Source organism: Amblyomma americanum, chromosome 8 (genome assembly GCF_052857255.1).
Source record: "Amblyomma americanum isolate KBUSLIRL-KWMA chromosome 8, ASM5285725v1, whole genome shotgun sequence".
NCBI lineage: Eukaryota > Metazoa > Arthropoda > Arachnida > Ixodida > Ixodidae > Amblyomma > Amblyomma americanum.
The window spans coordinates 31332971-31356237 of NC_135504.1; the positions used below are offsets into that span (position 1 = coordinate 31332971).

The 23267-nt window shown below is 44.8% G+C and overlaps 1 protein-coding gene across 1 annotated transcript; it reads right to left on the reverse strand.

The window, feature by feature from the left end:
- Nucleotides 1–1736: 1736 nt before the first annotated feature.
- Nucleotides 1737–21539, reverse strand: LOC144102271 (uncharacterized). Its single transcript, XM_077635576.1, has 6 exons — nucleotides 21417–21539; nucleotides 19016–19125; nucleotides 17168–17294; nucleotides 14981–15169; nucleotides 12967–13089; nucleotides 1737–1841 (listed from the first exon to the last, which is right to left on the reverse strand). Exons 3-6 carry the CDS (start codon nucleotides 17282–17284, stop codon nucleotides 1737–1739), a joined length of 534 nt encoding a protein of 177 aa, XP_077491702.1. The 5' UTR covers nucleotides 17285–17294; nucleotides 19016–19125; nucleotides 21417–21539.
- Nucleotides 21540–23267: the final 1728 nt, after the last annotated feature.

Sequence of the window (23267 nt, forward strand, 5' to 3'; positions counted from 1 at the left end):
TTTACGCTGGGCACCTAGGTTAGTTTCCTGTAGGCACAGAGTAACCAGACAAAAAGAGGTTAAGATGTCCTTTGTATCAGACAAATTATTTAACAGTACCCTGCAATTAAAGTGTACTGTGAAAGTCATCTTATTTTATGTACGTGGGTTAGTAAAGCAGATTTGGGTTGGCCCCGTGATTCGGGGCTTGTCTTTTTTGTGATGATCCAGGCAGTTCCGCCATACCTGTGACATCGACGGTACGGACCTACCTTGACTCGTGTCCATCGCCCCTTGAGAGGCACTGAACGATCGTGCAGGCTGCACGTGTGTTTTGTGTGATACCTCGCCTCGACAGCAGAGGCCTTGAGGCCCGCTTCCTTGAGAGGCAGCATGACCTGCTTTGGATGCGGCGGAGTAGTTTCAGCTACTTCCACCTGGCGCGAGAATGGTTCTGCCGCAGCCGCAATAAGTGAGGTCTGGGCAAGTGCCGGAGGCCGGTGTCCTGCACTGCCCCGTCGCACCACATGGGCGGGCGAAATTGGGGTGTAAAGGCAAAAAAAATTGCCTGCCATTCCGATACGTATTCTTGCCTCGCTGAATAAAATGTTTTTTGTTGTTTTCAATGTAATTTTCTTGTGTCTTCTACGATGGGCAAGACCTAGAGTAGGCTGAGTGCTCGTCTTCATAGCGCAGCGGAATGCTGCTTCGCAGTTTTCAGAGCAGTGTTCTTTTGAAGCGCATTTCGAGCAGGTTTTGTGGCCTCGGCATCTCTCAGAACCATGGCGAAATATTTTGCAAGTAAAACAAATCTGGGGTTGGGGATGTACGGTCTCACAGCAATCTTTCAATGGATTGGGGGAGTGTGCAGCAAGTAAAAGTACAATGTGCTTCGTTGAGATTTCTTCGTTTTCCTTTCTTATATTGGCTCGTTGAACTTTGGTGACATTTTGATCGGCTAGGCCGTCCAGCATCTCCAGGTCGGTCAGGTACAGAAAATCAATTTCGGAGGCCACACCGCGGACAGCATTTAGTGATCTGTGGGGTGGGACAGAGACACGGATGTCCCCAAATTACAGAATGTTGGAAAGCTCAGTTACCTGCACATTGTCGCGTATTTTAAGGAGCAAGTCTCCGCCAGCTAGTTTGTTTAATTTGCAACCAAGGCTTCCTTAAGACACTATATAACTATGGATCGGAATATTTTCCTACCTGGCTTTTCAAGATTGTCGCTGTGGACAACATGCTATTTCGGAAAAACTTCTTTCCTGTACGAACTGTTCAGTTACATCGATCCGCCCTTTTTTCAGAGGCCGATCATTGGACAAAAAAGAAGGGCCATAGGATATGTATATTATTCGCCCATGGTGCCAGCCACCCACCATGGTGCCCACCGACGGCACAGTGCAGGAACTTGCAAGCAAGCCCTGCCCACGCCAGCTCTACACCCCAACTATAACCAAATATGACGCAATTTAGGGTGGTTGGGCACACAAGGTTAACCCACGCCGCCAGGAATAAAGAAAAAAACCACGAAGTGAATATGAGACAGGAGAATTGCGAGAAAGGAGATAGAAAACTAATAGATGGAGGGAAGGACAAGAAAAGGCGAGTGCCGATTTCCCCTGGTCCGGTCAGGCCGGACGTGCCAAAGTGGTGTGTTGCCTCCGCCGAGCGGCCTTAAAGGTGCAAACGTTCGGCATCGGCGCAAACCAACAGAATCCCCTTTTCCCCGCACACGGCTGAGCCACGCGCGACTAGGCGCGGGTGCTCGGGTCCGCGGTGACGTACTGCTCATCATCATCCCCCTGCGGGGATGTCTCTGCCGATGCTCTGGAACCCGTGGTGTCGCAACTCACCATCTGCATGTCGGGACGCATGTTTTGCATAGCAGGACAGTTGGCAAATGCTGCGTCGTCTGTGATCAACACGCAACAACCCTAAAAAGGATATCGAGTTGGGACGCCGGATGATATTGGAGTGTGGGAGCGTAATATTGGTCTTTCCAGAGGACAAAAAGGATTTTCATCTAAGCACTCTGTGTCCCTGGGGAACACAGTCACTGCTGCCTGTTTATCTGAGCTGCTGAATAGTCATTATAGATACGCTGCTTTTTTAGTTCAGTGAAACAGTAGAGGCCTGTTGAGGAATTATTGACATAGCAGATATTTTAGGGTCAATGTTGCCTGTAGCCTTATCTCTTCAGGAAACCAATCTAGGTCCAAAACTAATGAAAATCCTGAAACATTACAAAACTTTTAGATGCGATTGCGAGCAGGCTCACCATCTGCATGTCGGGACGCATGTTTTGCATAGCAGGACAGTTGGCAAATGCTGCGTCTTCTGTGATCAATACGCAACAACCCTAAAAAGGATATCGAGTTGGGACGCCGGATGATATTGGAGTGTGGGAGCGTAATATTGGTCTTTCCAGAGGACAAAAAGGATTTTCATCTAAGCACTCTGTGTCCCTGGGGAACACAGTCACTGCTGCCTGTTTATCTGAGCTGCTGAATAGTCATTATAGATACGCAAAACAAAAGAATAGTGTTGTGGACTGATATCTCATTGTGCCATTTTGCCGCAAGAAAATGCTCAGCTTCTTAGGGCTTGTTTAGTAGTGGCGACCATTGATTACGAACATTTTTAGCTGCTACCCCAACCTTTATCGCTAGACACACGTTTTTAAAATGCACTGGAAAAAGGCGTTTCAAGCCGATGAAAACGTACAGAGAGCGTTGTATGACTGGTTGCACAAAAGACTTCGATCGAAATCAGCACTTTATGGCCAGATCCTACTGCATTACCTTGAGAACACGAGACATAAGGCAAGACCGCTCAGAAATCAAATAAAATTGTATGGCCGAGTAATATTGTGGACAAACATCTCCAGGACGCATACCCAGGAACAAAAGCAAATAACGGAATTCATTACACCAAACTTGCGGAAGTGATAATCGGACTCAAGTACTCGAATGTGGTGCAGTGTACGAAGATGTTCGTTGGCAGGTGTGACACCTAAGGACCTAGACCTGGAGAGATTTTCCCCCAGTAGCACATGTAGGATGCTTCGCTAACATAGATAACCTTAAAAAATGAAGACGTATTAATATAATTATTGAGCTTGCTTCCTAAATCTCTTTCAATGCATTTTTTTTCACTCTGTGAGTGAGTTCCTAGTCTGCTGACATGAGCTAATACGGGGCTGAAAATTGCTTTTTTTGGCACGCAGAGAGATCGTTCAGCATATTTGGTGTTCGGGTGTTGAGTTAGAGGCTGCGGGATTGAATCCCGGGCACTGACACTGTATTTAACGCAATAGCGTCAAAGGCCCCATTGTTCAGAAAATCCGGTGACGGCGTTGTCGGCGTTGCCGGTGTTGTAACCGAAAAATCACGGGCATGGCTCTAGAATGTGTTCCCCAGAGACCATCCTAGGAGGGAGGTGGGCAAACCTAGGTCAAGGGGCGTCACGGCGACATCACAGCCTGCCCACAGTGGCAGACGGTGCTAAAATAATGATTGGACGCTTGGGAAGAGCAATCTGGGACACTGAAGGCCCACTGTTGGGAGCAGGTGCCAACGCAGTACAGTGGCGCATCGCTTATCCTCTGCGACTATGCGCCAGGAGGGTTAGGAGGATTTCCAGGAATCCATGAAAGCAAAATAGAGAATGACCGTCTGCATATATGTCATTTAACTAATTACACTACCGCGTCATTCCGTCAAGGCGGAGCTTAAATGCTTCCTTCATTTTTTTCACTGATGGCACAGACAAACGACACCGATGTGCTGTGCTTTGTCGTTTCTTGTAAAACAATCCCAGGTGGCCGAAAATGTTCGAGTTTCTGCAAGGCTAGCTGATATATCGTTCAGAAGCTCATTTCTGCTTTGCTGCTGAACATTTAAAAGAAGCAATTGCCATCACTGAAATTAGCCTCAAGCGCAAAAAAGCGAAAAAATTTTGCGGTCTTCTATTTCTTCTTTTCGAGCCTCGTCGTTGTGCTTGTGTCTTTTGTTACCCCATCTTGGTTTAAACAGACGCTTGTTATCGGCCTACTGCGCCAATTACGCCAGCGAAAGACAGGCTACACATTGGAGACGACGCCGTGAACGATACGCGAAGGGCGTAAAAAAATTTCTTTATTGGGCGGGCATGCGCCAAAAAATAGCTTAATGAAGAGTTAAGCAGCAGCGGCAGATACAAGAGTACTCGGCGTTCGCCGAACAGAATGTGTGCTACTCTCGGCCACGCTCAATTTAAAGCTGCTAAGCAACCATATAGGTAAGGCGCCAAAGCAATTACTACGATCTGGAAGAATATGGAAGCAGTTTCACGTGGCGGCGATCATTACAGATGAGTTTGTTCGCATCTCCTGACAAACAAATAAAAAATCCAAGGGCCGGAAGTTTTTGGGCTGAACAAAAAAAAAGCAGTAAAAAAATTTGCGGCACTATTTAGCTTCACACTTGGGCAGCCTGATATCCTGAATGTTCAGCAGGCGAAGAGTGCTCTAGAGCAACTTGTGGACGCTATCGCCAGCATGATCTCGGCTCACGGACAAATACTGAAAACGCTATAATTTATTTCAGACCTTGACCGCCTTTTATCGCTGAAGGATACCTAGACGAGGATTTACAAATTTTTAAAAGCACATTCACTACCATTGCAACTTCCAAAACAAAGCAAAGAACTCTAAATTGACCATGCACAATTAACAGATATCTAAGCTGTCGCAAAATATAAAATAACCTAGTACCGAACAACTAAATAAAACAAATGCATATCAGGCTGGTATCCATACAAAAAGCATAGCGTTAAAAAGCGGCTCTCGATCCACTGCGCAAGAGATCCCCAAACTGCAGGTACTATGTTCTGCTGGGCGTGCAAGGTACTGCTAGGCCTGTTGGCTGCCAACAGTGACGCTGAACCAATGGCTGTGCTAGAGATGGCTGGCAATGAGGCCACAAAAAAAGGCTGCAGAGAAAACAGTATTTCTCCAAGAAGCCCACGGCAACGACGTTACAGGTTCGTCAGGATGATAGGGCGAAGCCAGAAGTGACTTACACCAAGAGAAGCACTGGGAACATAGAATTTGTGTGTTTGGATAGTTTTATTGTGGCGAGCATATAATGGCATTTTGCACAATCTGCAAAAAAATATTTCATGCACTGTACAACAACACCCAAGCTGTTTCGACACGACATATGAATACACTGTACAATAGAACGTCAGACATAAACCTCCTGAGCATAAATTGAAGAACGCTCCATGCGGCAGGCGCAGGTCTGTGGATAGCAGCGCTACAGCGGCGAATTCCCCTTATCTTCTAGTTGATTCTTTGTGCAAGCAGAAGCAATCTCAGTTCTCCGCTATTCGGGTTGAAGGTAGTCCTGCTCCTTTTCTGAGTACATGGTCGACATAAAAAGAAATTCGTGCGAGATCCCATTGTCTAATCAGTGACTTGAAGGTCAGTAGCATTCGCGAGTTATATTACCAGCAGTGTGGTCATATAAGAAAATTGCGTTCCTAATGAAGCTAAAAAGCACATAAACCATAAATAATTCAAACGCTGTTAATTTTCAACGTGAAAAATTCTTCGCCTGATACTAGGCGCTTAATAAAGCACAGCACGTGCAGTCTGTGCTAGAATGGCCACAGTGCCCTGTAAAGTGAGCACATTGTGCCTCTTTGCTTCCTGGAGCTTTCAATCGGCTACCAAATAGCGTCCGTTTACCAAAATATCCAAAAATATAATTTCATAATTCGGTCTTCTTCATCGATTAACGTTTTATTTTTTAACGGTAGCAAATGGTTAATGAAAGAACACTGTTTGTACCAGTGCAGATCAGATTGTAGAAAGCGCTGCTGGAACATTTTTATTGAAAAATATATTTGATATAAATCGCATATCATTGCTTGCGTTACCCACCTCCCGCAAATTTGGAAATTTTCATCCCTGCCGCTTGTATTTTCGTGCCTCTGCGATGTCATAATGGTGTCGAAATTTCTACATGTCTGAGTTCTCTCTTCTTCATAAAGATGCGCTTGTTATGAACCGTCAACAAGGCCGGCAACGTGATACGGGCTTGTCAGCGAATGAGCTCTATACAATTTAGATCACCAAAGGAAGTACTTCTTCGGCAAAGCATTTATTTCAAAAGCATGTGAAAAAGAACCATGATCTTGTGCAGATTGTTTTGAAATTTAATGCCGCTTTTTGTTCTTCAAATTATTAACTGCACGCTGAAGAATGTCACACCCCGCCGTCATAAAGAATCTTGGTGGCGAACAGGGGCTCAGCTTGCGACGATTCTTAGTCATTGAACGGCCAAGCAGCTCTGCAGCTTGCCGGCGTCAGTAAATTTGTCCCGCAAAAAATCTCGCACTTTCCTGACCGTCCTTGTGCGAGTCAGGTTTCCTACACTTAAGCCCAGTCCGGGGCAGGAACGAGGCATGAAGTCGCGCTCGGTGTCAAAAAAAGCGATACCGAACGGGATTTTTGGGTACGCCGCCTTCGCCTTGCAAATCTGCAATGCAAAGGAGAGAAGAACGTATGTGATATGGTATGGAGGTTTTAATTTTCCAAAGCCACACATAACCTATGTTAGACGCCGTAGTTAATTCTAGTACACGAGGTGTTCGTTACGAGAACGTACATTGTTAAGCACGTGACCATTTTTCTTTTCATCTCCATCGAAATACTTCGCCCGCAGCCTACACTCCATCCCACGACCTTGATATCAGCAGTCGAACACCAAAGCCCATTTAGCTGTATCGGTGTGTACAATGAAGTGATTATGATATAAATACGAACTTTCTGTTCTATCGTCCAAAGATGTTAAAATATAGTAATGTGTCCTTAGCTGCTGGCGAAAGCTTCACCTTGGTAATCAATTCTTGCACCAGCCTTGGGGCACCCAGGTAATACATTCTACGCTTCGTGTACAGTGCTCCTCAGAGTGCCGTCCGAATTACAGGGTAGCCCGGCACGCTATAACGCTAACCAGTTCTCCCTCCTCCATTGCGCAGTTGTACCTCCGAGAGCGCGCGCCGCGACTCAGCGCAGCGAGCCTGGAACAACGTTCACAATAGGGCCGCAAGCATTTTGTGACTATTGCACAACCTTAAAGAAATCTATATAAGCTGCAGGGGTCCCCTCCCAGAAATACAGAACGGCCTGTTTTGAAGCGGGAACGATCCGTCTTTTCATGCTGAAAAAAAAAAATCACCTTATCTCTTCTAGGGAAAATAGATCCTACAGTGCTGCTATAGGAACCACTGCACACCGTACAAGCAGTCACCATTGGCTGTTTACTTCTACCAACGACTCTGCATAATCTCGACTGCACGAACAGCAGAGAAGATATACGGTTCGTACATAAGTTCCAGCTGTACTCTTGATAGAAACTGCTTTGCTTTGCAAGAAACTGTGACTAGATGAATTTGAGAAAAATTTGACATTTCAAAAATAAGTCAAACGTAGTAACGCTGACATAATTTTTCCCACGAAAATGAATAACTTTTATTTACTTCCGTCGTTGAGCTGCGATGAGAAAGTTCTCAGGAAGACCCTAAAACCACTAATAACATTGCCATTCACGGACCTTTAAAATTTCAGTTATGCGACAATTCCTTGCGTTATTTCAGCGGGGCTGTCTTCCAAATCAAGCAAATAGATTATCCTCGAGTAGACAACTGTTTTTTCGTTCTGCGAGATTTTTGCAGCTTTTCCTCTGCTGCTCTGAAAGGCTATGCACAAATCTCATACCGACCGCAATTTTATTTTCCATGGAGCATAGTGAAGACCTGTGCGTATTGCCTCTCTTTAACGGCACCTTCCCCAGCCAGCATCACTGTAGTTTGGCGCTGTACAACATAATGGCGTCCTGGACTTCACATTAATGTCACAATGTGATATAGACAAGAGTCATTACCAACACCGCAGACCGTCCGCTATCACAGGTCCGGATGTTGTACGTCAGGTAACATGTCATGCGATAGCGAGGACAGCCGTAAAGCTGGACCATCACGGGTAAATTGGTCACCAGTCCCACCCACGTGACTAGTGCCACGCATATGACAGTGTGTAGGTTCTGAGCGCTGTGGCAGCCAAGTTTTCAACACAGTGCAGTGTGAAATCTAAAGTACCCATATTTCTTAAAGATGCAACATGCCAGCGAGAGCGCTCGCTAGATATGTGAAGTACAAAGCACATAACACTTGAGAAATGTTGAGCCTAAACTGTTTCTTCACGTCCGCAGGCCTATATCCTCGCATTGAATTCTTGTGTCAAGGGCACCCTAACTATTAACCTACTTCAAGAGACAAGTGTGTTTGTGTCGTCTAGCCGCGAAACAGCGGTGCTTTTCAACAGCTACGTCAATGGCCTGATATCATATCAAACTTCAGGCAAGCTACAGAAATACTGAGGAACGCTTCCGTACACTCTAGGTCTTGCAGCAGTGTGAAGCAATGCTGTGGATATGTTATAAGTGTAGATAGCGCACCGGCTAGCAAGTGTATCGGTTTTAGGGAGTAGCGCATGCTTAAGCTGAGTGCATCGTGTTCGAAAGCTTGGTATAGCAGCCACTACGCAAAGATTCGGGTCCACAAAAATATATCTTTTCTGCTGTAAGCGATCGAGCGAAGGACAAAGCTTACACAGTTCACTACAGAAGAGCAGTGAATCGCTCCAAGGCTTCGTATAGATTGCGGTTGACCATTACATGCACCGCCGTATTGTTGCAGTTTATAGTGCACCTTCCACCACAAAAGATATACAACGCAAAACGGGCAACCCATGTTTTGGCGAGGGCTTTTGTACTGTACCTGTGGAATTGGATAAAATATTTATCGAGCGCCTGAAGACCTGTCCAGGTAATATGCAACATGTGTTGACGCACTTGAATAAGCAAAGATGTGTTCATTTACCAAGATAAAAATTACCTTCAGTTTGCAAGCGCTAATAAAAATTCTGCAAAATGTTCGATGAAGTATCAATGATGCATCACTGAAAAACTTGCCTTCGAGCCCGCTAAATGAAACCCATACCATAGAAAAGTTTTTTCTGCTATACAAGTACGTATAGTTTAAATATCGGTGCCAGGGTTCTCAATGCTTTTCTCGACTAAGAGCCCCGGCGTTTGGGTTACGGCAAAAACGTGCCGGAGTAAAAGAAACTATCCAAGAACAGTTGGCGCTTTTCTCTCGATTCCGTTAATTGCTGCACCTCTAACGTACGTGATGTGCACTATATCCATTTTTTTGTTTATTACCAACACCTGCCTTTTTAATACGGATCCCAACTCGACCTGAAAGGAAACTGAAACCAAAATTTTTCTCTTTCACGTGAAGCCAATGACTCGAGTTCAGTATTGTAATTAGTAGAAACACTTCATCTAAACAAATCTTACAGTACTAGTTTAGAATGGAAGTCAGGCGCTCAATATCTGTGCGCCGGAACGTTAGGCAACTCAACAGGGCTCACCGAATACCTCCATTTGGACGGAATACACTTGACACCAAAATCTTTCGGGCTGATAGTGTTGCGAAAAAGTTTGCGTTTTATAAATTTCTTCTAGGTCTACTCTATGAGAAGTCAATGATTGGAAACATCGCACCCTGATATGCTTCAAAAAGCATGACAAAAGCTCTTCAATCGGGTGGTTGAACAATAATCGTTTTTCAACTTCTGCAAAGTCTGTGGCGCTCCTCTGGACGTCCGTCCTTTAAATGATAAAAAAAAATTGGCAGTGGCTTAACTTGGCTAACACTAGAATTTAGGGAGAAGCAAGCAAGCTTGCTAAGCGTCTGACACTCGTCCATGGCAGCTCCCCACACGACCGGGTAGCTATGAAGGGGTATCACATGGTCTTACCACACCCTCATTCGATGTCATCAAGTGGCTTCACAACACCCCATCGAATGTTCTCAAGGTTAAAGGTCAACCTAAAGGTCACCCAATATCAAAGGTCAGAGGTCAACTCAAAGTAAAGGGTCAACTAAAGGTCATAGGAAAAGATCTTGGGTCAAAGGTTCGACACCCTATGTATACAGCATATGGTCATACACGGCTAACGTGGTTGGGCTGAAGGTCGTTCAAGGTCGTTCTCCGGCTTGCGCGACGACTGATTTACCTATCCTAGTTAAGCTTTTCACTACAAAGTGTGATGCCGTGGCATCGAGTAGTCGGTAGCTGCAAAGAAAAGAAATCTCTTCAAACCTTAATCCTGGGAGAGTATTAATTACTGTATCGTGCTGTTAGCCTTTGCAAGAATTGTGACCTTTGACACTGGAGCACCAGGCATTGTCTAAAAATGTGCACTGTTTGCCCTAAGAAATGATACACGTACTCTGCTCAGGACCTGAGCATTAGTGCACCACATAGACGAAATTATTAGTGCACCACATAGACGAAATGATAAAGATCATTCCCCTTATGGCTAACAAGAGGTCGTCGATTTATCCGTGTCTTCAAAGTGTTGATACCTACAAGTAAAATTTATTAAGGCTGCCGCCATTGTAGGGTATGTACTGATGTTTCATTGAAAATCACACCAACTACGTATCAATAAACGTCTCCAAGACACACACGAGAGGTTTCGTACCACTATTCGGCTCTAAACCGATGGCCTTTTCGTGCCACGTCGGGTTCATACTTATTGTTATTCCAGAAAACAGCCCACAACCGATTAATTCACACGTAGCGTAAACAGCAGCCTAAAACCTGCCATGATCATAGGAGCTTAGTACTACCTGTCCTCATTTTTTCTCATTTTATTTTTTTCCGGAATCTCGTTTTGCCGTGCTGCTTAAAAAATGCGTGTTTTACAGGTCAACGCGGTCACTCGTACTAAGCCACCTTACACACTGGACACAGCCTTTCAAGCCCACGTTCACTATCTCACCACTCTCCACACCCTCGGATTCCTGTCTGCTGCATTGGACTTATAAGGCGAAAGCTTTATTGGCCGCGAACTTACGATTTCGCCGTGGCGGTGCTCCGAGGAGGCACATGACGTCACAATGCGCGCCTCGCCGCCGAGCCGAACCGGTCTGGCCGGACCGGCGGCGGCTGGCGCGCTTGGCACGAAATAGAGACTTGCTCCAAGTCTCCGCCAGTGCGGTCAGAGTGCGCCGAAGCCGCCGAACGCGTCGGCGGTCAAGCGCAGTTGCAGTATAGAGGGTCTCGCTTTGGCCGACGTGACGTCGCCGTGCAGCGCGCGTGCGTTACGCCGGAGTATAAACGCCTCTTAGAGCCTGCGCTTAACCGCTAACGAACGTATTCGGCGTCGGGATCTATGGGAGGCACTGAAGCTCCCCGCTCACTCACTGAATAAGAAAAACCTGTGCCGAGTCTCGGAATCGAACCAGGGCCTTTGGCGTTTTGAGGCAGAGACCCTCCAGGTTGTAACATCATTCGCTCTTCAAGCCCTCCTCTCCGTTTTACAGAGCCTTCCACTTCGGAGTGAAGGCACTGTTTAAACTTCACAAATGATAGACGCTTTGTGCAGACGAAGACGAGACCTCTTGCTGGAACATAGGCAAGCACCCTGAGCCATACACGCGTTTCTCTAGAAGAGCGCCCACTGCGCAGCTGGCATGCACATCCCTACAACATCGAATCAGGCCAGCATACCTGCATCATGACGCATTAAATGACCATCAATTTAAAAAATCAGCTGCGGTTTGACTACTGTTACACCTGTTTAGAGAGAAAGTGCTGTGGAGGATAGGACAACTAGACGTGGCTTGGCGCCTCCCACGTTGAGTGCGTTCCGGACAACTTCGCTACTCGCTTAATTGGAACATCTGTAATTTGCATGCTCATAATAAAATACTCATGAACCCCTGAGTGCATAACTCGAATCTAGATTTCTAATACGTATGTACATTAACTAGACGCCCGCCATCTGCTGTACCATCGCCGTACATTGCGTGTTGGGGGTTTTAGTGTTTACCGCATGTTGGCGCTACGACTGCACGCCATGAACAAAGCAATGTCACCGAAAACATACTTCGCTGCTCGCTTAATTGGGATATCAGTAATAACATGCTGATTATTAAGCTATTCACGCACGCTTGAGTATAAATTTGGAAGGTACGTTGCTTAGACATCTGTGCCATCACTAAACGCGCCTTCATTAACTTCCAAGAGTCGCACAATTGTGGCGGAGTGGAAGTGTCCCCCTCCTGTATACCGGAGGAGCGAGTTCAATTCCCACCTACACCACATTCTTCATCGGCACTTTATTAATTTAGGCCGCTTCAAGGTAATATCTGCGCCGAAACACGACTTTCTTGGTTTGTACGCGGCAAGTAGAGCTTACAGTCCAGAAACAGACACATATTTGTTATCGACGGCACCTCACGTAGAAGACCGCAAGAAATGACCAAACAGCGCAGACCTGCGATTGAAAATGACGGTTTACACTTCGTTGCCTGCAAGGTAGACTACCTCCGGTTATGCAGGTAAGCGAGGAACAACGCGCGTCAGTAATATTAGTTCTCTCTACTAGATGGACACTGGACGTTGCGATGCGTACTAAACTAATGGTGGCACAGTGTATCAATAACAGAAATGAAAAGCGTCAAATTAACGGCGAATTTTATGCGCGTAGACCGCGCGATTAAAAGACCACCTGGCAGCACGGGCATATAGGTGGCGCCAGACGTCCGGAATATTCACGTATCGGCAGCCAACCAACTAGTGTAAAATATTGTGGTTTAGGCTTCAGTTCCTCCCAGATGTATTGGGCACGCAACAGTGACCTTGGAGGTAACTTAAACTGGAATGAAAGCCCTTAAACGCATGTCCCTGCCATTCGAGGTGCCTTCTACGGCACCTCAAATCTCTGTGACCGCCGCAGCATCCATTACAAATCCCCCAAACTGGAGGGCCCTCACCTAGCTGCTAAGCAAACATCAGTGCCGCATTGCGCTCAGAGTGGTGTATTGAAACCTTACTGCAGGATAAAGCCTTACCTTTGCTTTCAAGACCCGGTCGTTGTCAAATATATACGTATCTTGTCTTGATAAACTGTAAGTGAACACTACTTCTATATCAGGGCGGTATTGAAGATTGTTGACTTCATCACCGGTGCAGATCTGTGCCCAAAAAATAGCTCTCATGAAATGAAGACGTTCGCCATAAATGCAAAGCATTATCAGAGGTGCTAACGGCGTTACTATTATACTTGACGGCCGTACTTGCCAGTAATGTTAATTGCACTGCATTCATCCTCATTTTCTGCGCAGCATCATAACAAAAAGTAAGAGACAGCAAACTATTTGTAAGACATCTGAGGGCGCAGGATTATACAGATTAAATTAGTTAAACTATATTATTAGCAATCAGTTTTTATGTGTTTATGGGGTTTAACATCTCAAAACAACTCAGGCTATGAGGAACGCCGTAGTGAAGGGTTTCGGTAATTTCGACCAGATGGGGCTCCTTAATGTGCAATGACATCGCAGAGTACATGGTCCTCTAGAATTTCGCCTCGTTCGAAAGAGTAATGGGTTTTTAATTTATTTCTTCTTAATATATATTTTTCTAGAGGCAACCAAGGAGCAATAGAAAAATGGCGTGCGGTTTTGCCTGTTTAGGCCAGGTGCTAATGAGGCCTGCTAGCACTTTGTTTCCGTGTCGAGACTCGGTTTTCAAGGTCAACCAGGCTTGCAGCAATGATAGGCGAAATCGGACTTAAGCTCCGCCGTAAGAGTATGACGCGACAGCTTTATTGGGCTGATTGCCACTTATGCGGAATTGGTCTTCCTCTGGTTAACATTCACAGATATCGGGAGTTCATCGTACCAGTCCTGGTGCAGTGGTTCAGGGGTTAGGTGGATCGACACTTTCCTGCTATAGCGGGAGCTTCCAGCGGTGCGGTTGGTGAGACCCAGGATGCTCTACCCGAGCATCCCCTCGAGACCAATCACCGATTTAACTGCCACCTGCCAAGATGTGGAGTCCGAAAACCGCACTACCTGACTGACAGGCTACGGTTTTTGGGATGACTGGAATCTTTAGTGTTACCTCACCAAAAACTTTCGAATGTTAACATGATTGTGCCCACTGTGTAAGCGTGCACGTACTATCGCGCTCAATATGAGTTGCAACGCGCCGTCATCGACCGGAGGTGGCTCCCTCGTCTACATCCTCCAACAATCACTCGGAATTCTGGGAAGAACTGCCATTCCAGGAAACGACCACACTCCCTCTCACAAAACAGCTTAGTATAACTGTAATGCATTCTGTTTGACTGTGGTATTATTCTACTGTATCCCAACTACCATCGATAATCGTTATATATTTCCTGTTATTGGCCCAATTAAGAATTCAAGACGAAATATGTGAAACTGAATTCAATTTCATGCAAGCCAATTCCGTGAACACGTTTCACGTAAAACGTAAACGGGCAGTCCAAATCAAGAGGAATAAATGTGCACATGAGCAGGAAATGTAATGCGAAGGCAAGATAACCGATGGTCATTAAGAGTAACGGAGTGGATTCCATGTGAAGGCATGCGTAGCATTGGGCGGCAGAAAGTTAACTGGGCAGATGTGATTAAGAAATCTGCAGGGACATTACGTTCAGGCCCGGTTTATATGGAGAGACATGAGAAAAGCTTTGACCTGCAGTCGCCTTAATCGGGCTCATGTCCACAATGTCTTTTTCAAGCAATCCTTGAACTCGAAAAGAAAGCTCTTATATCACCAAAAGCGACTCTTGTGAAGATGAGCTCACATTTGATCTCTCATAAAAAAAGGCATGCACGCAAAGAGCACGCTAGACTTTTCGTCACAATTAACATGATGGCTCTTTCATAACTCATTCAGTGAAAGTGCGCATTGGGGCATGTACCGAAAGTTGCCTATTCCGTTAGGATTTTCTTTAAGGTCACTAGACGGGTAACGTTTGTTGCACTGCGTTTGTCGCAGAAAAGTTTTAAGAAGCCTTTTTGACGTATAATCCTTCAACAGCAGTGGACTCACATCTAGACGGGAGAGCGAACCCTGGCTTCTGCATGGCTCGAACACTTCGTAGTGCTTCGTCACCCACCGTCCAGACTCATAGGTTTGGTACAGTGGCTGGAACTTCCGAATATCACTTGTGAAAGAAATGGCCATCGGCATGCTGATATCGTTCGACACTGTCATATTCAAGTGAGCCATCGCTTTCATCTGTGCATTCGCAGAGCAAACAAAAGAAAGAAAGGTGAAAATCATTGGCAAGTTGTTCAGGGCTGAACGTTTCATTGCATTTCCTGAACCCGTTAAGGCTACGATGCAATCGTTTAATCGTTTGCGATGCAATCGTTTAACAGGTCACAGAAAATTGCAAACAATTCACCACTTCGGCTATATACAGAGCACTTAGGATGACATATACGTGTAGGAGCACTTAGGAAGACATCTACGCGTCTACATCAGAATTTATATGTGCATGTAGCACAGGTCCAGACATTGATGAATGATTCGTTCACCACAATTCTCGCAGCTAGTTTCATCACCGCGCCGACTTGTCTATTAACTCCACATAGGTGCCTCTGTATGTAAAAACACCTAAGTGAATAATTTCATCATCTGTGAGTCTCAGTTTTAAACATAAACTTTAAGTTTTTGCATCTTCCTATAAAGAGTCACATCGTGTGAAAGAGTGCAATGACGTTTCATACAGGAGGCCGATCCTCTTTAGGAGAAAATTCCATTTAAAGGAAGAATGTTATGTGGCGCCTAAAGCCAAAAGTTAAGAATTTCATTAGTATAACTAAACCAACTATGCCAATAGTGCTTTATAAATGACCTGTCCTAGTCTCTAGTTAGCCCGACTTCTATTTACTACCCACTGGATAACGTTCCTGCGTGAGATAAATCACTGAGTGTGGCATTGCTTTGTTCTAGTTGCAACCTGCCTCCCAGAGCAGAATTTTCGACTTGCCATTTATACACCATTTCACGAATTCCATTATTTTCCGATTGTTTTTTTTAACCTCACACATATTCATACGTCTAGCCATGTTTTGTCCGTGATACATAATTTACTGCGATAATCTGATATGTGTTCAGTGGGCGGGTGACTGCCAGGGTGGTATGCAGAATCTCTATGCGGTTTTTGAATTGCAAGTGTCGGCGATAATTTCGTAGGGCTCACTAAACCTTGTAAACAAGCTTTGAACAGTGCCAATGGAAATTAGTAGATCACTCATTTCGAGCTCGTGATTTAAAGCAAAAAATTTGCCGCGCCACCGTCTGGAAGTCGTTGAAATAACGAGCGTTAGCGTTTGGTACCGCAATCTATCATCCACAAGATGCATTACCACGTGATTAGGTTACTTTTCCCTACCTCACGGCGATCGGGCGCCGACCGCCTTGAGGTCAGATATTTCTGGCCATTATGGGCCGAAAAGGTTTTTCGACTCTCTGGAGGTGCAATTTTTTCTTACCTCAAGGCAGTAGGTGCCCGGTCGACATGAGGTATGAAATTGTAAGCTGCCGAATGCTGACGTCACGGCCGCCATGTCAATTAAGCCTAACTAGAACTAAATATTAACCTAATTAGGCGATATTGGTTTTAAACATATTCTACTCATTGAGCCTGTTACGAATATGCCATTATATAGATCATGACATCAACGGGTAATGAATTATAATCAAATAAATTCAAGGCTAACCATACCTAAACTTTACCTTAATTAGTTCATTCTGACGTCTACCGTACTCTCCTCATCTGTTGGATCACAAATATCCCATTCGTTTTATCATGACCTCTTTAGTTACAGAGTTATAAGCGAATAAAAATAGTCACGTTACTAGTTAATTATCACCACAAAATCAGTGACCTCTCAAATCAATCAGCAATTCTGTATTACTAATGACGTCACCAATGACCAGTTGGGTTGCTATATCGATTTACTATGGGGGCCGCCATCTTAAATTCCTCGGACTTATAGAAAATTTCACGCCGAAGGGAGGTGGTAGCCGACCCCAAGAAATCGAGAAACGTGATGAATGAAAGCTAATATATATACATATATATATATATATATATATATATATATATATATATATATATATATATATATATATATATATATATATATATATATATATATATATATATATATATATATATATATATATATATATAAGGATATGATTGATCCGGTGTCGACCCCTTACGACTGAAATCGAAGCGCTGAAGTTTCTCGGGGAATTCAGCATGGAAATTGGATGGATCAAGCAGGTTGCGTCGTCGGTGTTAGTCTTGTGTGACACGGCAATGTACAGCGACGGCATGAAAATGCTCCTGCGAAAGGATAGCAAGCACACGAGCATAATTTCAGACGAGCCGATAACACTGCGAAATAAAGTCATCAAAGTCTTACAGGCGTGGTTATTTCAGTCGAAAACTCGCGCTTGGGTAACTCTACTTGGGTACCAGTGATATCAACCGCGTGCATTTCGCTTTATTTGAACAGTGGGTAGCTTAGTGCTAGCATTCTATATTAGCAATATTCGAACCGTCCCGGGAAAAAGCTTTAACGCCTGCCCCCCATTTGCAGCATGGCATAGTCGAGTTGGCGCATGTTGGCAATGCCAGAGTATTGCTGCGGAAAACATCTTTTTGATGAGAAATTTGCACTTGTTGGTATACTAAAACAAGCTGCCTAGAAAATCAAAAGTTTATTTTTTCTTTTTTATGACCAATGTCGGTTCTTGTATCGCCTCTCCATGTAGGAAATATATTCTTAAACCTTCCCAACTCATGAAAGCCGGCCTCACGTCTCGTGTCAAATACGAATGCAATATCTTAAGTCGCGAGTGTCGTAGTTTTACGGACTCTTCGTAAAAAAGAACGAAGGCTGGCAAACATTACAAGATGAGCATTTTGAATTAAACGGTCAATAATAATAGCACAAGAATCTTTTGTTCAATAAAACGTGTGGTGAACGAGTAGTTGTATTATTTCTAGGAACCACAAATTCTCGTGGCCGCTCAAAAAGCACGATCTCTCAGACAACAGGCGTGCTACATGGCGCGGTTTTAGGGCCTGTATTATTCTTAATTTACATTAACGACCTCCCAAGTAATCTGTCTTCAACCGTTGGTCTGTTAGCCGTTAACTGCGTCATTTACTGGAGCATCATTAATAACAGAGACACCATCTCCAATGCGACATAAAACTTGTGGGAGAGTGGTGCGCAAACTGGCTAATGTCCTTAAACGTTAATAAAACAACTCTAATATCATTTCATCGCCGTCAATCGTATCCTGTTCCTAACTACACCCTTCGCGGTTCCTCGATATCCCACGCATCTTCTAGAAATATATAGGAATCAGCCTAACGCAGGATTTCTCTTGGACCACCTACATAAGGAACATAACCAACGAAGCTAACCGTGTTCTTGGTCATCCAAAACTTAACTTGAGTTTAGCACCTGCTTCCGTAAAACTTTCTGCCTATTTAACTATCGTAGTCCTAAACTTGAATTTTCATGCTCAATCTGGGACTCCAACAAATTAACCTAGCCAAAACCCTTGAGTTTTTCCAGAGCTGTGAGGTAAGGTTCGCGGTAAGGTTCTTATATTCTGATTATTCATATCATACGAGTGTAGCAGCATTGAAACCAAAAACTAACCTGCCCAGTCTTGAATCTCGTCGAAAAATGACCAGACTATGCCCTTTCCACCGGTTTTATTATTCCTCTTTGAGTCATTTTGTTATTACCCCTGCACGCCGCCTATCAATTCGCATCAGTCATCCGAAAGCTGTTCATTCAGGTCGAGCATCCACTTCTGCGCATCTGAAATCATTCTTCGCCCACACCAGAAGAGACTGGAACAACATGCCCACTGAAGCTTTCATCCGTCCTGGCCTGGAATTCTTCCAATCATTCATCACTGACCTAATAAAATATGTTAGCCTGCCCCTCATGTAATGACCGTAGTGAGCAGTTGCAGTACTAATAAATAAATAAATGAAATTGAGCCACATTCGAAAATAAAGACACCAGAGAAAAGACTTGCTTGGTGTGTAGGATGGCCTGGTGATGAACTGGATTTTCGAACCTGGCGCCGAAAACAGTGTAACACGGTCGCTGAGCAGTTTCTTTGGTCCGGATTATGGAGTATATTTTCTGCGGTAGGAGAAAGACAATTTTTATACACGGTGTTAAGAAAGCTTTTTGAGATTTGTGTAGTGCAGAGAAAACATTGCAGTGGTAAAATTGCCCTCCGCTCTTTGGCGCCAGCGCCTCCCTAATAACGAGTTTGTTTTTATAGGAACTCACGGAAATTATTGCGCTAATGGACAGTTATCTTGAGGACAATTGATCAAGACGCTAATCTGCTTCGCGAAAACCTTCTGTATATAATTAAAAAATACTTTTCTCGGGATTTAGGATTGCTTATTCACAATGTGGCAAAAAAAAGGGGGGGGGGGGTTGCTGTCCGTCGCCATTTGTGCTTTTTTCCAGCTGCACCTGCCACGCCAGTAATGTAATGCTCCCAGCTACTTTCGTGTAATGAATTTGGCTGGCTGACTGGTAGCGATTATAGGGCACGCTTTCTCAGTAATGATTTCAGCGCTGATGAAGCCGCTTTTTGTAATGAATTATAACTCTATTAAAGACCAAGATAAAAGCTTAGTAGCGGCAATTTCTGCGTCTGCTAGTGACGCAGCAGTCTCCTTACATTTTGCAAATGCAGAGAAACTAGACTGCAAGATTAGTTTGCATAAATACTTTGTGCCACATTTCTATATCGATTCATTATAACTTCTTATTTACAAAGAACACTCTCACCATAGGGCCTGGGCCCAAACACCTCCTTGTAAATAATAAATGTTTACCACCACCACACTTCAATTTCACATGTACAGCGCGCCGACGTCCCCGAAGATTAGGCGCCGATCACTGAGGCTGACAATTGTGCACAAGCATTACGCGTATAAAGACTGTAGCAAGTGTCGTTCCGTAGTCTTTAGGTCTCTCATGTCACACAATGAAGATGAAAAGTAGAAACTCTGAAAATTACAAATCGAAGAAGCCTTATTAGTACCGCCGCCACGAGCGGCGAGCTGAACTCTGTGCATTGAGTGCTCGAATAGTTAAGTTTAGAGTGCGCATTTTCAACTACGAAGTAAAAGAGGGGGGCCCTATAGTTTTGAGTGAACAAAGTTCATGCCTCGACGGCCACGCGCGACGCTTTTCTTCCGTTGCTTTCCAACGTACTCTGTCCTGTTACTGGCTTTCATTTTACTCGGGAGTAAATCATTAACCGTACGATGTGTGTGCACCAAGATAACGCCTTCATTTCCGGCCCGCAGCTGAAGGCCACAGGCGAATAACTGCAGTTGGGCGCTTCCTTTGTTTTGGCGTTCATTGCGATCGCACATTGTACGAGTGCCTTGCATTTTGCCCCTTACAGAAACACGTCCAACACACACGAAAATAAACAATGGTTGCGTTATAGCACTCAGCAGGCGAGCTTCCTAACCACTAAGCCAACGCTGAGGGAGCGATCGGGGGGAGAGCAGGTTTTAATGTGAAAGCGTTTCTTCTCTCGTGAATGGCGTGTACAGGGACCTGTAACAAAAAAAAATCGACAGTGGCTTAGCTCGGCTATGCCAGAATATACGTAGCGAAAGCTAAGGCATAATTTGTTTAGCCTTGGTTAATCTTGGTTGCAAATCCAGGTTAGTCTGGTTGTCTGGCTAGTTGTTGTCACGTGGTTGGTCACACGGTTGGTCACGTGACCAGTCCCGTGGTGTGGTTCGACCACGGTGGGAATGCCAGCACGGCGAAACTGCGGGTTCGTGGCCAAGGTAGCTTTGGCTACAAAACAAATATAAACACGCTAATTTTGTGTCAGAAATTGGAGAATCAAATGGAGGTGCTATGTTGCTTCTTTTTACTGGAGCAAAAAGTGTGTGTGTATTTGTAGTTAATGGCATTGTATGCCGCTCAGTGTACACTAGGCAGTGATTTGTGATCTCTAATCGGTAATCGTGATTGGCGCTTCGTAATCGGTAAGGTTACCGGTAATTGTAATTGTAATCGCTGACCGTGATTGGTAATGGGATTGTGGATTGGTAATCGGTGAGAAATGTGAAAAAATAGAATAAGAAGACAAAAACGGAATAGCGTGTTATCGCGTTTACTATCCAGGCCAAGGTGAAGCATCCTCCTAAGTATTCTACCGTTATATCTAATCGGGTTTTTCTCTTCTCTCTTTCGAGGCTCCCGTTTGTACGTTGTTCACCGCTGTGGCGTTTCACATTACTTCAAATGACGGCTACTTTACAATCTCCTCGCGTTTCAAATTACGTATAGAGAAACCAACAATCATCCGTGCTGGCATGTATTCCCACGTTTGCGGTCAAAAGAGTAGGTTACGCGATTTCACGCGTCCACGCGCAATTCCTCACCTGAAGCAATTTGAGGCACGCAATGATCACGCGCTCTTCAGTGTTTCCGTAAATGTCGAGGACTCCGAAATGAGACACACCACGATTCCAAAGGTCCACCACGGCAGACTCGAAGGACCGGCTGTAGGCTCGTGCACTAACTTCGTTGGAACTGAAAGTAAGGTTAAATGGCATCTATTGCAATGTTATAAAGAGGGCCTACTCAGGTGCGGCCTACAATATTACGGACCAATTTGAAGAGGTGCAAGCGCCTTTAAACGTTCCCGCTCATTGTTGTTTTCTACTTAGCAAAAATCCATGCTTTCTCCCTGATTAGAATGTAGTAACCATTCCCTGTAATTTTTTTCTGAAATAGATGCCGTTGCCGTGGCGTAGGCTCGATACAATTTGGGCGTTTCTGTCGTTCGTTATTGTAAACATTTGTTTCATCTTTTGAGGCTACGAAGCACCGGCGCTGCAATGTCATAAGCCCTTGCTCGTTGCAATGTACGCTATAGATGATGTTGCACCTGACGCATTTCCGGCAGTTTCGAACAAACGCTCATAATTGCACATTAATTCGTTATGAATCAATACAGAGAGACTGACGTTTGCCTTGTAGGCGGCACAGCCATAATGCGTGAATCCGAAAGTCATGCGTGTAAGCCCCCCCCCCTATGCATTTACATTTCATGTCTGTCTGAAACTCTCCGAGATACCCTAACGAAGAGTACAGAGGGGCAAATGGTTGTGGATCATGGGGCGTTAATTTTACCAAAATCAGTGACCGCATGAGCATTTATAAAAAAAACGACAGCGAAGAATTTGAAACGATAATTTTGCCTACGAAAGCGAAAGAGGAACCTGGTTCCCGGGCGCTTATTGGTTGATATGTCATATAGGCGAAACTTTGCTTCGGAAACTAGGAAAAACAAAAAAGTTGGAATATTGTTCTGTGAGACCAACTGAAGCTCCTAGCCGTCAACGCGCATCTAAGGGGACCGGCGCATCACTTGTTCTACCTTATCTGCGACGGCACCGTGAAAAGCTCATCTCCGAGATGCTTTCCCGCTGCTGTCCACAGACCCTGCGTGCTGTTTAGCGACCTCGAAATTTTCTCCCGCCGCCAGGCATAAACCTACGCCCCATTTTCAGGCTGCCGAGAATTTTGCACCCGCTGCACACTCAGTAACGGTGCACTGAGGCTTCGTTATTATCTGGCATCAGATGTATCGGAGAACCATTAGAGCAGGTAAGGTACAAAAAGATTCCCGGAAGGTTTTCGCAGTAACGGATCTTTCGAAGGCCCAAAGTCAGATAAATTGAAGGTATTTCGCAGAGGCATCATTTCCCTCGTTTCTTTTTTTCTTTTCCGAGTTTTTAATCAAGTTTCGGCCTCTGCCTGACGTGGATTCGCTTAAAAATCAACCACGTAATCACGGAAGTTAGTGTTTTAAAATCCAGATAGGCCTATACACGTGCATATACCTCAAGAGGTGGTGTCAATACGCGTGTGCTCTGCACTCACTCTTTGTGGAAGGATACGCCGATTCCAGTGGCCCTCAGCACGGTCGACAAGCTGATGAAAAACCTCAGCCCGGAGTTGTATCCATGGCCCAGCTTGTTCTGGCCACCGCGCGACAGGGAATCGTAGAAGAGCAGGTCACATAGGCCATCCGTCGGGACTACACTTGCGCTGCCGAACACGTTGGAGACTGTGCACAGCAGGGTGTAGGCAGGTACGGCAGGGGAGCCTGCGGAGATCACAACGGTGGTATGCAAATGTTTAGAAGCATAAATGAAATGAGTAATTCTATTAATGCACTGCAGATAAGACCACAACGAAAATGTAAAGAAGGAACCGAGAGGAAA